At 41.0% G+C, this 17,563-nt stretch overlaps 1 protein-coding gene across 2 annotated transcripts in view; it reads right to left on the bottom strand.

Moving 5' to 3' along the window:
- The window catches only part of PLPP1 (phospholipid phosphatase 1), a 104,347-nt gene extending 87,317 nt beyond the window's left edge, over positions 1–17,030 (bottom strand). Inside the window, exon 1 of one of the 2 annotated variants that reach the window (XM_019982742.2) lies at positions 16,573–17,030. In XM_019982742.2, the coding sequence (XP_019838301.1) occupies positions 16,573–16,630 (58 nt within the window). In that variant the 5' untranslated portion in view covers positions 16,631–17,030. The remainder of the gene's footprint in view (positions 1–16,572) is intronic. The other variant, XM_019982743.2, reaches the window with a different exon arrangement.
- Positions 17,031–17,563: the final 533 nt, after the last annotated feature.

Raw genomic sequence — 17,563 nt, 5'->3', positions numbered from 1 at the left:
TTGAACTGGCGTCTTCAGCAGCTCCTACAGCAAAGCAGAATTTTGAAACCAGTCTACCAGGCTTAATATACCAAATTCCACCGTATCTGGTTAACAATTACTTTGGAAAGCATGGATATCAAATAATCCATTGTTCTCAGTAAAGACGGTTCTATAAGAGGAATTCAACTATTCCTATACCATTGGCCTAAAAACGGTTCCTTTATCTAGCAAGATCATTCTTCCCTCACCTGGCGTATCACAAGAAACCATGACAACCTACTATCCCAGACTACTAGCTACTACACTCTCCTTTCTAATTCCAACTTTTTAAAAAGAACTACCAATACCCACAAATTTCCACTTCACCAATTACTCACTTCTCAGCCCACCACGATTTAAAAATGGCTTTACAAAAAGTTATCAGTGACCTTAGTGTAACTAAACCAAATGGATACTTTCCAGGTGTTACCTTACCTTTCAGGAGGATGTAGACATTGTTACCACGCTCTTCTTGAGGCACTCTCTTCACTTGGCTTTCCAGAAACAGTCTTCTGGTTTTTTAAAGTGTCCTCTCCCTCTCAGTCTTGGCCTTTTTTTATTTCTTCCAACCAATCTGAAGCTCAGTCCTAAACCTGTTTTTTTTTTCAATTTATAACTTCTTCCTGAGATTTCATCAATTCTCATGACTTCAATTACCATGAATATGCCCAGGACTCTGAAAAGTCAGACAGTTCCTCTGAGCTTTAGATCCATTTATCCAAACAAGGACCAGATACTCCTTCTTGGAAACTTCAAAACTTCACGTAACATGGTGAAAACCAAACTCACTATCTCATCTCCATCCCCATTCCCATTTCAAATGGGTTCTCTCCTAGGGCTCCCCAGTTTAGTTATTATAGAAATCTATCCAATTATACAAGCCAGAACTTTCAAAACTATCTTTGATATTTCTCTCTCTCTGACTCTCCATTTTTCCTATGTCACCAAAACTGGTCCATTTTCTCTCCCAGATACTTCACAAATCCCTCAACCTTCCTCCATCTCTACCAGCACCTCTTTACTTTCACTACCATTATCTCATTTGGACCCCTGAGACAGCTTCCTAACTGATCTCCCCGCTGCTGCTGCTGCTGCTAAGTTGCTTCAGTCGTGTCCGACTCTGTGCGACCCCATAGATGGCAGCCCACCAGGCTCCCCCATCCCTGGGATTCTCCAGGCAAGAACACTGGAGTGGGTTGCCATTTCCTTCTCCAATGCATGAAAGTGAAAAGTAAAAGTGAAGTCGCTCAGTCGTGTCTGACTCTTTGCAACCCCATGGACTGCAGCCCGCCAGGCTCCTCCATCCATGGAATTTTCCAGGCAAGAGTACTGGAGTGGGGTGCCATTGCCTTCTCTGACTGATCTCCCTAAATCCATTCTTTTCCAGCTCCAATCTATTATTCCACCCTGCAGCCAAAGTCATCATTTTAAAAAGCTACCCTATCCTTCTTATTCAAAATCCTGTTTATAAACTCTCATAGTACCCAAACCTCTCCTTCAGAGCACTTAATGGTTCATTTTTATATTTATTTGTGTGATTATATGCATCTCCACTGCCCACAACAGAACTAAGCACACAATATGTGTAAGAACGAATACTACCAGAATAAACAAATGCCTACTACATAATGGACACTGCATCACAGCCAACAAGAACGTACAGATGAAGACCCAGTCCTTTTCAGATAAAGAAACTGAAGTTGTGAACTTGGGTGATTCACCCTAGTAGGTGATCAGACCTGTACCTTTCCAGTGTCCATATTCTTTAAATTTTATGCATCCTATGAATACAAAATAATTTTGTAAAACTTTTATACATTAAAAAAAATAAATGGGACTAGTATCTTGATAAAATAAAAAATATTTTAATAAAGTTCTGTTGAAATTGCAAGGTAACACCCTACATTTAAACTGCAACAGTTCATTTCTCTCTTATTTTTGAGTAATTAGTTTGCACAGATATGATGCTAGCCCCCTTAAACAAGTACCATTCACACCTTTTATTATAGAAAGTATTAATAAGTTTTTATCTCCTATAACATAAACACCTTCTTCTGAATTATATTCAGATAATACACTAAAATATGTTTATAGCTAGCCCCTATCTGAGCTATAACATTTCTGTCACAACTCTATTTGATATATCTGACAGTTCAAAATTTCAAACCCTTCTGCTTTTAATTTATAAAACATTCAACCAAGTTACGCCATCTTCCAATCTCAATATTTTATTCTTTTTAAAATTTTATTGATTGATTGACAGGTAAATGGATTGACTGATTTTTGCCACACTGGGCAGCTTGTGGGATCTTAGTTCCCTGATCAGAGATCAAATCCATATCATGGCAGTGAAAGTGCCAAGTCCTGGGAATTCCCTGGTGGTCCAGTGGCTAAGACTCCATGCCCCCAGTGCAGGGGGTCTGGGCTTGATCCCTGGTCAGGAAACTAGATCCCGCATGCTGCAACTAAAGATCCTGGGTGCCACAATGATCAAAGATCCAGTGTGGCCGCAACTAAGACCCAGGACAGCCAAATAAATAAATATTTTAAAAGAGAAAGAAAGAAAGCACTGACTCCTAACTACTGGACCACCAGGGAATTCCCCTCCAATCTCAGTATTTCATTCTTAATTGTGAAAAGTCTGAGGACATGAAGCAAGGGTAACTATAACAAAATTTTTTCAGCAATCTGTTCTCTTTCCCTAGTAAATTCTAAACATAGGTTGAATTATCGTTGACCAACCTAAACAACAAATTCTTTACTTCAGGAAATTTAAACCATTGTAAATGTGACCCTTAGATTTATCCAACTAAAAATCAGAATCTCCACTATAATCTCTTTACTGGGAAGCACTTCTTTACTTATTCTAGGCCTCGTGAGGCACCGTCATGATTAACCCTATTGTCCTGCTTTCTCTCAAGGAAGCTTCATCCTTTCCTAACTTCCTCTTGCAAGGTAAAAACGGACTATAGCAATATTCACTTCTTCATTTAAAAAATTTTTTCTTTTCCTCACTTTACTCTTTGCCTCCCTTTTTATCAGAAGAAATTAAGTTAGCCAAAGCCAAGATCAGGGCTGTCACAACTACTGAATAGCTCAATGCTTTTAAGTATAAGCTTTAAATTATTAGCAAACAAAAATATGATTCTTAAATAGGACTCAACTTCAATAGTTCTTGTAACTTTGGCCATAGTATTTTACTTCTGGTGTATATATTTCCAATTGGTGGTAGGTTTCCAGGGTTATTGGGCAGATGAAATCCCTTAACTGTTCAACGGAAGCTATATGGCAATGCCCTACAGAGTAATGCATCATTCTGCCAGCCAACGCTACACAGAAACATTAAGGTCTCACCACTCCAATCATTAACTGACTAACAAACTACAAGACTAGTACTGAGGAAAACAGAAACATAATCTTAGATAATGTAATTATTTTATTTCAAAGAACATCTCTCTCCTATTTCCTATTAAATATTCTGCAAGTCACTGGAATAGAATAGAGCACAGGCAAATACAAAGTTAGAAGAGATTTCCCTGGTATTTCAGATGTTTGCCAAAAGATTTTGACAGTCTTAGCTGAAGATAAACTGCTACTGATACAGATGACAATCTCCTGATATTAAGCAGACTAGATCTAACCTAGTCTAACTGTGATTTATTTTTGTATTTTTTTTTAATTTAATGGCAGTTGAACGTCCTTTTTCATCTTTTTTAAAACTGAAAATCTCCCTTCACTGAAATTTCAGTGAGTCTGACCAAATCATATTCTGCTTTGGCTTCTCAAGGTGGCATATGTCACCACTTCTAACAGTATGGCTGACATAAGAGTATCCAACTAGTTTCAAGATTTCGTAAGTTATTTGGTCACTGATAAAGTCATATGCCTATGTGTGGCAAAAAAGAAACTCAAGCAGGGGCCCTACATTATTTGTATCAGGGACCATTTTTCCTATGTCACTACTTTCTGAATACTTCAGTCAGCCTTCAGATTTTTCCTGTTTTCTGCTGACAACATTCCCTTCATGACCTGGCTAGATCAATAACAGATCTCCTACAAGTGTGCTGCCTTGCTCAAAATGCCCCGTTTACCCTGCGTTCTTTGTTTTCCTACCCTAGTGTCAAATGCCCAAATTTGTTCTGCAGCTATTGACTCTCCTTAATAAGAAAGTTTGCTTACCATTATGACCCAGAGAGATAGATAAGGCAGACATTATTCTCATTATAATTTACACATGAGTAAACGAAACAGCCCATGTGATCAGAGAGAACAGCAGAAGCAAAACTAGAATGTGACTTAAAAGCCAACCACTTTCACTACCAGATCACACTTTGAACCCTTTAAATAAATTACATAAACAAAATTGTTATTCAGTGAAAAATCATCCACAATGTCAAATCCTAAGCAAGGCGGGGAAGTCTAATGCAAAAAACTTATCTTCTTAAAAGATAATTTATTCATTGTTAGATTTGGTTAGTAATTAAATTACAGTCAATGGCAGAACTTAGAATCTCACTCATATTCATATAGATATCCAACACTAGCTATAAAGTTGAGTATTACCCATAACTTGCCTAACAAGTTTTGATAACATCATAATGTAAGAGACCTCTTCTCCAACTAGGCCACTGGGTTAGACATAGACAACATATGAGAAGGAGCATATTCAAAATTTCTTTCTCTTATCAATGCCATTTTTTAAAAATATAAAATATAATAAATGTCACTTGCTTCTGCTACACTGTATAACTATACTAGGTATATTTTCCAATCAATTAGGATGTCATTTGAAAAACTGTTTAAGTAGGCTTTTTAAAGAAAAATATTGTAAATATATAATATTAAAACATAAAATATTATAAAAGTATGAATTTTAATTACATTTAGCCATACATTTAATTATAGAGTCATACTGCCTTTATGATATGGAAGGCTATCCTAAAATTAGGCCTATGCCAGAACACTGCAGGTGGATGTGACCACTATAAACATTTATTTCTTAAACTTCATGGAAAGAAAACAAGGAAAAATTCTTACTGATCAAGAGAAGTTATGAAAAGAACCTGTTATGTTTAGCTGTACTGCAGCCATACTTCAGCCTCAACTGCAAGTTATTAGGTTCTGACTAGCTCATATTCAAGAAATAAAATATTCATGCTTTAAAACGTGAGTACCAAGAGAAGTTACCATTACCCAAATCATGCCATTTCCACTTCACACACACCTTTGTTTATTACTATTTCACTCAACTACAGATATTCATATTGGTACCTTGTCTATGAGCTGTGGAAATACTGCTCACCTAGAAGTAAAATGATAAGATCTCAGTGAGGTATCTGATTCCAGAAAGAAACAGGTTAGGAGTAATCAGAACATCTCCCATAGTGATCTGGGCACGAAAAACTGAAATATGAACCAGGTCCCAATTCAAATGCTATTTAAACTGAAGCTAGAACTACACTAAACAATGTCCCAAAAGAAAACTCACCAGTACATGGTATCAAATTTAAACAACAGACGGGATGAGTGGCCAAATTGGGTTATTATCTTAATAGTGATAATGATACAACGGGACAGACCAGGACTATGTTAAACACTTCACATACACTCTCTCACATTATCTCATCTAATTTCACAGCACTATGAGGAAGACACTATTATCATTATCTTTTTCCTCATTAGGTGACAAGACTTATGGAGAGGTGAAACAACCTGCCCAATGTCACACAGTTAATAGCAGAGTTAAATTCCAACCCCCAGAAGAGTGACTGACTCAAGTATCTTGCCTACTCATTCATGTAAAAAATATCTGAATGCCTAACATGTATTACACGCTTTCTAAGCACTCATATCGGAGAAGGCAATGGCACCCCACTCCAGTACTCTTGCCTGGAAAATCCCATGGATGGAGGAGCCTGTTGGGCTACAGTCCATGGGATCGCTAAGAGTCAGACATGACTGAGTGACTTCACTTTCAGTTTTCACTTTCATGCATTGGAGAAGGAAATGGCAACCCACTCCAGTGTTCTTGCCTGGAGAATCCCAGGGACGGGGGCGCCTGGTGGGCTGCCGTCTATGGGATTGCACAGAGTCGGACACAACTGAAGCGACTTTGCAGCAGCAGCAGCAGCAAGCACTCATATTACAGTGTTTCCACCCAGTAATAAAGATGGATTCTGAACTATCCACTAGAGAAGGGACAGGATACCCACTCCAGTATTCTTGTGCTTCCCTAGTAGCTCAGCTGGTAAAGAATCCGCCTGCAATGCGGGAGACCTGGGTTCAATCCCTGGGTTGGGAAGATCCCCTGGAGAAGGTAATGGCTACCCACTCCAGTATTCTAGCCTGGAGAATTCCATTGACTATACAGTCCATGGGGTTGCAAAGGGTCAGACATGACTCATTTCACCACTTCAGAACTATCTATAGGAATTATTTCCAGAATTTAGCCCTAACCAAAAGTGTAACGGGGAGCCTGGTGGGCTGCCGTCTATGGGGTCGCACAGAGTCAGACATGACTGAAGTGACTTAGCAGCAGCAGCAATGTTCCCCAAGGTTTACAGTATCCTGGCTGGAAAGTAAAAGTGAAGATCTCAGGAGCAATTGTCCTGAAATTCACACAGACTTCATTAAAATACCTGCTTCTCTCCCCTTACAGCATCTGTGTACCCCTTGGGGACAGAGACCCTGTCTCACTCACTCTTAGTACCCAAGTGCTCTGACATAGGCACTCAGCTTACCATATGGTATTGTCATTGTTACGAGTCTGTTTTCCAGAGTAAGCAAGAAGCTACTTGAGATCCATGAGTTTTATTTTTTCACCCACTTTTGTATCACCAGTGCTAGGGCATACAACAAGCCTATTACTTCACAGTTTTGTGATGATTTCATGAGTTACGTAAAACATTTACCACAGGCTCATTTATGCATTGAATAAGGAATAGTTTTCTTCTTATTTACCTCTCAAGCACCTACGAAGTCAAGCCCTCTTTTCCTGCTGACGTAAATGAACCAAAAGGCAAGGCAGAACCTGGCTTAACAAGCTGCCAATTAACTCAAGAGCTCATCCGCTACACATTTCCTATATGTCATTTTCCTAGGCACCCCACCCTGAAAAACAGACACAGGAAACATTTCCAAGAAGTGACAACTGAGAACTAAACCATGAGGTTCTAACTATATCTACTGGAATGAGTTACCAAAGGTGACTCTAAACTCTACACACGTGATTCACATGACATGCAATAAAGTACAAAGGTCTTCCTTTCCTGGGTAAAATGGCCTATAACAACAGTGCTATTTGGAGAAAAAAATCTATGAGTATATTAGTGATCTGGCTTTCCAGATGGCACGGTGGTAAAGAACCCACCTGCTAATGCAGGAGACACAGGAGATGTGGGTTTGATCCCTGCATTGGGAAGGTCCCGTGGAGAAGGAAATGGCAACTCACTCCAATATTCTTGCCTAGAGAATCCCCATGGACAGAGGACCCTGGCAGACTATAGTCCAAGGGGTTGTAAAAGAGTCAGACACAACTAAGCGACTAAACAACAACAAACTTTACTGATCAGGGCAAATCGGTTATATCTTCCAGTATGATATACCCTCCGAGCAAACTCTTAGTAGTTATTAGGAGTTTGATTTATGAAAAATTAAAGTGCCTCCTTTGGACAGCAGATACATGCTCAAAACATAAGCAGAAACTGACTATGAAGCCACATTATATGGAATAAAGATAGTCATAAAAGATTTAGCCCACCTAAAATAATCACTGCTTTTACAGCCAATTAATTCCCTCAGTCCCTCATTTCTTACCCTCTTCATTTCTCAATCTGGACAGTCAATCTGAATTCAAAAGTTGTAACTCTTAAAAATGCATTTCCCAATTCCCAACCATGCCACTTCTTACCTGGATTCCATTGGCAGTTTCTCAGCTACCTGAGGCCTTAGTTCCACCATCAACAGAATGAAGATAACTAAGCTATCCTCCCTGAGCAGGTTTTGATAGACCTCATAGCCACACACAGACATAGAGCACTAAATGTCAGTTGTTATTATTATCCACTTTGACATTTAGAAATAAGCTGCAATAGTTACTATTAAGAACACTAGGATACATACTGTATTCCCGCCACACTGGCCTCTTTTCTGTTACAAATGCCCTTTGCCCCTCAACACCTGCTCTTTCCTATGCCTGGAATCATCTTCTTTCAGCTCCTCCATGACCAACTTACTTTCATTCTTAAATCTGAATTTAAATATGCCTTCCTCAGAGAAGCCTTCCCTGAGATTATGACCCTGACCCCTCAATATCTCACTCTCTTCTAACCTTGCTTACATTCTTTCATGGCATTCACAAATATCTGTAACTATTAGTATAGAGACCTTACTTATCTTTTTCCAAATGAAATTTACAACTCCTAGCATTGTAAATATTAAGCACGCATGTGTGTGTGTGTGTGTGTGTGTGTGTGTGTGTGTGTGTGTGTGTGTGTGTGTGCTTAGCCATGTCCAACTCTTTGTGACCCCATGGACTGCAGCAATGCCAGGCTCCTTTGTCCATGGAATTTTCCAGGCAAGAATATTGGAGCGGGTTTCCATTTCCGTCTCCAAGGAATTTTCCCACCCAGGGATTGAACCTGAGTTTCCTGCATCTTCTGCATTGGCAGATGGGTTCTTTACCAGCTGGGCCATCAGTGAAGCCCCATTAAGCACATAATAGCTGATAAACAAGTGAACGATGTTGCAACGTCAAATATTTTAAAACTTAACATTGTATTCCTAAAGGAAATCAATATTAATATTCATTGGAAGGACTGATGTTGAAGTTGAAGCCCCAATACTTTGGCCACCTGATGCAAAGAGCCGACTCATTAGAAAAGGCCCTGATGCTGGGAAAGATTGAGAACAGGAGGAGAAGGGGGTGAAAGAGGATAAGATGGTTGGATGGCATCACCAATCCAATGGACATGAGTTTGAGAAAACTCCGGGAAATAGTGAAGGACCGGGAAGCCTGGTGTGCTTCAGTCTTGAGGTCACAAAGAGTCAGGCACGACTTAGCAACTGAGCAATAACACTCTATTAAACACAACATAAAAAATAAAAGATAGTATCAGGTTAACATATGTCAAAATAAATAGCTGAGGTAATTCCCTAGAGATCCAGTAGTTAGGCCTCCATACTTCCACTGCAGGGGGCCGGCGTACGATCCCTGGTCAGGGAACTAGGATCCCACAACCAACACAGCACAGCCAATAAATAAATATCTGATTGAAAAAACAGAAGTAAGAAGGAGATGGGGTATGAAGAGGTATTACACAATAGTCTTTTCTTTGATGCCTGCTTAACCATAGGTAGGAAATCAAACAACAGAATTCATACAAATGAGGGAATACAATTAGAGTCATTCAAAAATTTTAGGAATATTAAGTCTACTTTTTATATGGTGACTCAATCAATTCCAAGGCCTGGACAATAAAAATAGTGAAGGTGACCGACCAGTGTCTGGCTAACTCCATTTTCTTAAGTTGAAATTCAGGACTTAACCACTGTATAAAGTAACAGTTTTTCCATCTGTTTAGTTACACTCTACCACAGACTATACAGATCATTTTCCAACATAGCTGGGATTACCACTACCTGAAGATCATATATGTGGTTTTTACACATGACTGATAAGACACTACTATTTCAAGATGTTCTGTAAGCTTCAAAGACATTCCATGAGTATTCACAGGGAACAGTTTGAAGTTTGTGTTTTTGTCCCTAATACAAAACTATGTTGATGTTATTTTTACTAAAATAATGTTTTAATTATTGCAGGATTATAGAGGATTACTTTTATTTGACAATCATCTTATGCACACGAGTGCAAGGCCTACTCTAAGACCTTTATATTTTCACTCATTTAAGCCTCACAACAACCATACAAGGTAGGTACTTTATCATTACACAGCTGACACAACAGACACACACAGAGGAAATCTGCCTACGGTTGCACAGCTAGTAAATGGAGGAACTGGAACTGAACCTACAGTTTGGATCCAGAGTCCATCACTAGACTATGCTGTCTATCTAATGTTTTAAAGAAAAATCAATAGTTCATAAAGTCATAACCAATGTTAGATTAGTTTCAGTTAAGTAAAACTGAAACAACTCAGTCTGAGCCATCTGGGCTTTAAATCAAGACAGCAAGGTTGAAGGGCGAAGGAAAGCAGGAAGGAAAAAGTGAAAACGGAAAATAAGGTACGTAGAAACAGAAGGACTTCCCAAGTAGCAGTGGTAAAGAATCCACCTGCCAACACAGGAGATGCAGGAGACTCAGGTTTGATCCCTAGGTCAGGAAAATCCTCTGGAGAAGGAAATGGCAACCTGCTGCAGTATTATTGCCTGAAAAATTATGGACAGAGGAGCCTGGTGGGCTACAGTCCATGGGGTCACAAAGAGTAGGACATGACTGAGCACACACACATACAGCAAAAAGGAGGGACAAAAAGAAAGAAAAGAGCTACTTGTAACCACTGTTCATAATATTTGAATGAATCCTTTTTCAGAAAGAAAATAAGGGACAAGACAGTGCCTATATAATCCCTAACTAGCTTATTACACAGACTGTATATTTCCATCCTAAATGCTGAATTAAACCAGTAATTTAGGAGGAAATAACATTTCAAATTCCTTTGCAGAAGGGAATTCCTTGTTGTGCCAGTGACTAGGACTCCCTGCTCTCATTACCAAGGGTCCGGGTTCAATCCCTGGTCTAGAAACTAAAATCCCACAAGCCATGGGGCAAAAAAAAAAAATAAAAAAATAAAAAAAAAACCACAAAAAACGTTTCTCGGGACTTCCCTGGAGGTCCAGTAGTTAACAACACTCCATGCTGCCAAGGCAGGAGGGCCTGGGTTCGATCCCTTGATGGGGAACTAGATCCTACATGCCAGAGCAACCAAAAAAAAAAACACATAAAAAACCTAAAGCTACATGTTAACTAGTTCTCTTAAAATGTAGGTTTTAGTAACTTTCTACCAGCTTCTTTTTAAGTCAGATAAACAGTAACAATTTAAACTTTAATTTCTTATCAAAAGTAATTAGAATAATTTCACAAACTGAGTAACACATAGGGAACTTTGGTAGAATTCAGCCAAAAATGACTAAGCAAGAAAGATATTAACAAAGATTATGGCATGTCCATGAGTTTCCAAAAGGGATTTAATTCAAATAGAATATAAAGGAAAAAATTACTTTTCACAAAAGCTATAGAGGGGAATGTTTTCTGAATATTTCCATACTCTCATCCAAGCAAGGTAAATTCAAGTTTAAAGTCAACTGTATAAAGCCAACTAGAGCCAAATACTATCAGTTTCTTCCAGGCCTCTGCTTTTGTTCCAAACTAGCCATTTAAAGGTAGAAAAAGTCTTGCAAAAGGAGGCCAGTCTGACCCAAGAATATGCCAGTTTGACAAATTTTTGTTCATTTTTTGAGATTCCTTCCCCCTCTCAATGGCTGGGAGAAAAGACAAAAGTTATATAAAACAGAGAAACAAACAGTAAACTTTAAGCAGAAGCAAAAGAAGTTAGCTTAATAGAAGTAAACAGAAATTGAAATGGCAAGTAATCAGGATAGTACTATGTCCTATTTATTTACTTACTTATTTACCTCTTTGGTATCTAACAGAATTCCCAGCATCTACTAGATAATAAAACAAATGTGTGGGTGAATTCACCCAATAATGAGTAAATGAACAAATAAATGTTAGGAGAAAAAGGAAGGCTGCAGACTTTCAGCAAAGGAGACTCTTTCATTAAGTATCTGACTTTCCCTTAAGAAAGTGGCCCAAACTGAGATCAGGAAAAGGAGCACTCCTATGGCTAATACTTAAGGGGCAGAATGAGATCAGCATAATTACTGAAGAAGAATAAGTAATGGGATTCCACAATCACCTGGGGCTTCCCAAGTGGCACTGTGTTAAAGAACCTGCCTGCCATTGCAGGAGACAGAAGAGACTCGGGTTTAATCCCTGAGTCAGAAGATCCCCTGGAGGAGGGCATGGCAACACATTCCAGTATTCTTGCCTGGAGAACCTGCATGGACAGAGAAGCCTGGCAGCCTATAGTCCATTAGGGTAGCAAAGAGTCGGACACGACGAAAGCAACTTGGAATGCACACACAACCACCTAGTATGGCTGCCAGTGTTCTCTGCTGCCAGATTTTCCCCTAAATTTACTGACTGATTTGGCATAAAGGTGATACCATGTTTGCAGTATGTTGAGGAAACCATGACCCCCTCCCTTCTAAGAAAACCAATGTTGGAGCCCATGAGTTCCTGTTATCATCTGCTTTTATGGGCCAATGTAATTGCTGTCAAGTGCAGAAAGGGAAGTCACCTCAGATCTGTTTTGGACATAACATGAGTATTATCAGTAGCCCCCTGGCAAAAACAGCACACCCAAATAAAGTATTTAAATAAGAATTTTATGAAGGAACCATCTTCAAAGGTATAGGTAGGATTTACGGAAAGCAGCAGGGAATGGTACCAGCAACATCATCTCTAGGCTAAACGGGCGAGTAGAGGGTTACCAAAACCCAGAAAGATCTGTAACTGTAGCTGGCTGGCACAGATGGCCACTGAATAGAAGCTGTGACCTACTCACAAAACACAAAATAGCTCTGGCAACGCAAATCCAGCAGGAAGAAACTGGGTCTTCCAGGCCTCCTGCTGTTGTCCCATTGGTCAAAGTCAACCAGAAACAAAAAGCAACAGCCTAGTTGCAGTTTACAGCACTAGCCTCCCAGAGCATAGCGCAGGGTGGAGAAAAGATCTAGAGGAGCCAAAAAAGAAGGCACAATATAGAAAGATATTCCAAATGACTGCTACCCAGCAAAACTCAGGCACATAAAAAGGTTCTGCCAGTTCCACCTAAAACTTCCAGGCATCACGAGATACCTGCAAAAAAGTCATACACACAGCTACTTACTTGGGCTCCCATTGCCCTGTACTAAGCTGAGAAGAAAAAAAAAAGATTCTAAGAGTACTCCTGGGGTAACATTTGTCATTTCTGCATCTCTAGACAAAAACAGACAACCCATTTATCTATGATAGATCATTTATAGCACAAATCTTTTTTCTGTACTCAAAGAGCATCTATTCCATACCTTTATTATTACATTTATCATGATGTAGTATAACCTCTTGTTTGTTTCTCCCTCATTAGACCCTAAGCTCCTTGAGGGCACAGACTTTCTAATTCATCTTTATCTTTAGCACCTAACATGAACTTGGAACAGAGTTAGCCTTCAATCAATGTGCACTGAATCAATTCATTGGCAGCCTAATGCCAGAGTGCATAAAATCTAAAATGACTCTCAGCAATTAAGTTTTATTTAGGACGTGGTTTAACACAATGAGCAAAACACAGCTTTCACATCAGCCCACTACGATTCTCTGTACAGCAGCTTTTCTTGTGTGCTCAGGTGATATTTATAGCCTTTTCTACAATCATAGAACTCATTATCAAAGGAGCCAGAGAAAGCTGGCAAGACCACACTCCATCTCAGAAAGGAATCAAATACACATCATCTCTCAAAATTCTCACTCTTTTTCCAAGAAGAGACCAGATCCACTGAAGGAAGTAATAATTTGGGTATATTATATGGAGGAAATCATGTTTCATAGTGGTGATAATACTGACTTGGGACAGAAATGCTTTTACACGTGTGTAAGCATGCACACACCCGCCCCCTTACATACAGGCATGTTTATCATTTAAACAGACATCACTTTCTGTAATATTATAAAATAGCCATGTAACACAATCACATAACATCATCATATTAAATGGATACACTGCATGATGTTGGGTGATCATTAACAGAACCTGGAACATATTCACATTATAATTAAGAACCACTTTCACATAACCCTGTACTTATGATCTGCTTGATCATCTTTCTGTTGCTACAGTCAACTTTTACCTGTAGTTCTCCAAAGAAAAAGAAAAAACTTAATGCCAAGTTGATAACCCTCTTTGAGCTACCACTATTTTAAAGGCCGCCAACCTCCTATTGTCAGTAAGATGAATAAAAATAAAACTTTAAATGACCCTTAAAGGTGATTTTTTGGCAGTCCAGTGGTTAAGACTCTGCGCTTCAACGGCAAGGGGTACAGATTCAATCCCTGGTTGGGGAACTAAGATCCTGCATGCTGTGCAGCTCAGCCATAAAGTTTAAAAATAAATAAAATAAAATGACTCATAGACCCCACTAGAAAGGTGAGTTTTTTAATAAAAATATATAATCTCCCAAAACTCAGCATGAAAATACTTTGTATCTCTAGAATCACTGTTCTCCTTCACTGTTGTTTATAACAGAATATTGATGCTATTAAATCTAATGTCATCTTATATACCAAATTAAAATAAGCCAGTATTTCACTTTCTATTTAGGAAAAGGGAATTCTGAGCTTATCTTGACAATACACTTAATTATTTTAAAACTCTAGCAATACAAAAACAGAGAAAATCTGTTTTTCAAATAGATCAGGTATCTGATACTGATACTTAATGCATAAGTCTCCTAAACAAGCTTTTTCCAAAACCAAAGATTTTAAAATCAGAAATAACAATTTTATCTTTTATTGAGAGTCATCATAAATTCTGCAGCTGTCAGGCCAAGTTAGCAATAAAATTACTCTTAATTCTATTGGACAGTTATGGGATGCTTGCAGCATGTTGAAAACAGACTACAAAACCCCACAATTTTATAAAGTTGTACTGCAATAGTTCCCTCAAATATACATGAATTAAAATAAACAAAACATAGATTTAGTATATGGCTCTGTGTTTAATAACATTGATCTACCTAAGAGCAGTATTATGTTTCATCTATCCTGCTTCAGTGCTTGGCCCAAAGAGAAAACGCATTTGTTTCAAAAATTAGTAACTGCATAAGGTAGGAAAAATGGGAACTTTATATATAACTCTGACAGTACAGTATGTGGCAATAATAGGATAATATCCAATATATTAGAATTTTAAAAATCACTTCTGACAACATTTTCCTCTCCCCTCACTGAAACATAAATGAAATTTAACAAAGCTCCACAAACACTGAGTATAAATTTAAATACATTTTAAAATATAACATATTTACCAAGGTAAACTTTTCATTGCCAATAAATCTGAATATAATTAATGTAATTATGAATATGTCTGGGCATCTGAAAGGATCACTTGTGTTTTTATAAAAATAGTGTTCCAAAATCGTGTTTCCCTTTCCTAAACGGAATTTCTAAAATTCACTGTGGGGCTATATAGGAAATGTCCTGGTAAACAATAAAGATGTTTCATGAGCAAGACTTTTCCTCAAAAAACAGGTAACAGAATTTATAAAACTTCGGCAAGACTACAAGCACCTAAATGGTCAGGTTTGAGGCAGGGGAGACGGTACTGGATTAAAAGCGGAGGAAGTTTCCTCTCACCGAAAAGCCATTATGCAGACCTGCGTCTAGGATGCTAAAGTCACAGCTCTCCAACGCTGAGAGCTCGCCAATACTATTACTTCGATACTCAAACATGAGGACTACCCGAACATCGAGCAGGTCTTCTGGTAAGTATTTTTTTCCAAAACGTATAAATAGTTCAAAGATACTGCCTTACACAATACATATGAAGACGGTGAAAATCTCTCCTTCCAATGCCTAGCCCTTACCCAGATGACTTCGATTCTTTTTCGTCAAAAGAGCAACTGGCGACCAGAAGCCCTACGACTGAACTCTTCAGTCAGAAAGACAACGCCAAATTCGCTGCAGCCAAAGAAACGTCCAATGCTCCTTGTGGGCTCTCACAGGAGATGGAAACCTACACGATGACGAGGTCTGTGCAGAAAAGGAAACAGCAGGTCTGGGGCACACCACGCCAACCCCATCCCCCTCAAAAGTAAGCTTCTTCAAACCTATAGGCAGAAACCTGGCATCATCACACCCACTTACAGCCTGACAATTTACAAGCCGGTAACACCTTCTAATTAGGAGCGTTCTAACCTTTTATAGACGAAAACTTAAAACTGCTTCCCACAAGGAAGATAAACCTGGCACTGGCGCCAGTTACTGAGAATTCCCAGTGCATCAAAACCCTCCGGTTTTGTCACCAAACCTGATGAGCCAGTGACCACCAAGCTTCCCTACATCAGCGAGGGGAGGACCCCACCCTCTCTGCTGGGAGTGAAACGGGAAACAGAGGACAGGAGAGCAAGGGATGGAGCGCAGAGGCGTGAACAGCATCCAAGCAGGGTGGGCTCAGCGCACCGGCGGGCAATAGAAAGGCAGACTGACAGCAGCGGCCACGCGGGGATGCGGGCTGCGAAGCAGGGTCCCCGGGCTGCGGAAGCCGCCCCAGCGTCTAGCCGGGCAAGGCTCGCGCGTCAGGCACACGCCCCCCACGCCCGTCCGCGATTCCCGGCGAGTCACCTCCCAGCGGACACACGCCCGCACCCCACCGATGCACCCCACCCCGGGCTCGCGCGCACACGCCCCTCGGGCCGGCGGCGCGTACGTACCCAGCAACACGCAGAGCACATCGAGGGCCACGTACGGCAGCCGCGTCTTGTCAAACATGGTCTCCGCACGGATGGCAGAGGAGGCACCCGATTCAGGAGACCGGGCCGGGGACTGGCGACGGCTCCTCCCAGCCAGGGGAGAGCTGCTAGGGCTGACGGGGACCCCCGCGGCGTTCTGACGGGCAGCAATGGCGCCCACGACCCCTCCCCTCACAGCTCCCGCAAGCACTGGGTCCGGGCCGAGACGCTCGTGTGCCAGCCGCGGCGGCTCCGTAGCCTCAGGCCCTCCTCGGTCGGCCCTGGCCCGCCCTGGCTGTTGGCTGTCCACAGCCAGGCACCCTCTCCAACAGGCGGGGCGTCCGGACTCGTGCTTTAAGGATGGGGACCGGTAGGCCCCTCCCGCGGGGCAGCGCGGGACCTGCCTGCGCGCGGCCTCGCGGGCTGAGGGAGCGCAGCGGCGGCGGCGGGGCGGCCAGTGAGGGGCACGGGGCGGGGCCGGGAAACCCCGGCTCGGGCGCGTCAGCCAATCGGCGCCTCCGGTCCCGACCTGCGGAGCCCGCCCCTCAAGTGGGACGCGCGGCGGACGGGCGGAGCGTGGGGGCACCTCCCGTGCAGTGCGAGGGACGTTGTTCGGACACGCTTTCTGCTGGTGTCGCCGAACCTGGCCTTCTGATCTCTGGCCACCGGTCGTTGGTGCTTCGGAGAAAGAACTGGACCCACCCCCACCCCGGTTGCCTGCCAGCTCTCCTCATCCATGGGGATTGGGTAATAAAGAGAAACGGGGTTGTCAATGACAGTCTCTCTCTCCTTGTCTGAACTTTAGTCAGGCTCCTCCCAGCCCTCTACTCACCTAGGCCTCCATTGAGGCCTTCGAATCTGGCCGGGCAGAGCCCCGTATTGGCGTGAATTCTGCTAAGTCATCCTTGCACCTTTAGTATCTGGTTACCTTGCCTATGCTATCAGAATCGTTTATATATAAAGTCCGTTAGTA

Source organism: Bos indicus, chromosome 20, assembly GCF_029378745.1.
Source record: "Bos indicus isolate NIAB-ARS_2022 breed Sahiwal x Tharparkar chromosome 20, NIAB-ARS_B.indTharparkar_mat_pri_1.0, whole genome shotgun sequence".
NCBI lineage: Eukaryota > Metazoa > Chordata > Mammalia > Artiodactyla > Bovidae > Bos > Bos indicus.
The sequence above is the reverse complement of the archived record's forward strand: the minus strand, read 5'-3'. Positions and strand labels throughout refer to the sequence as shown.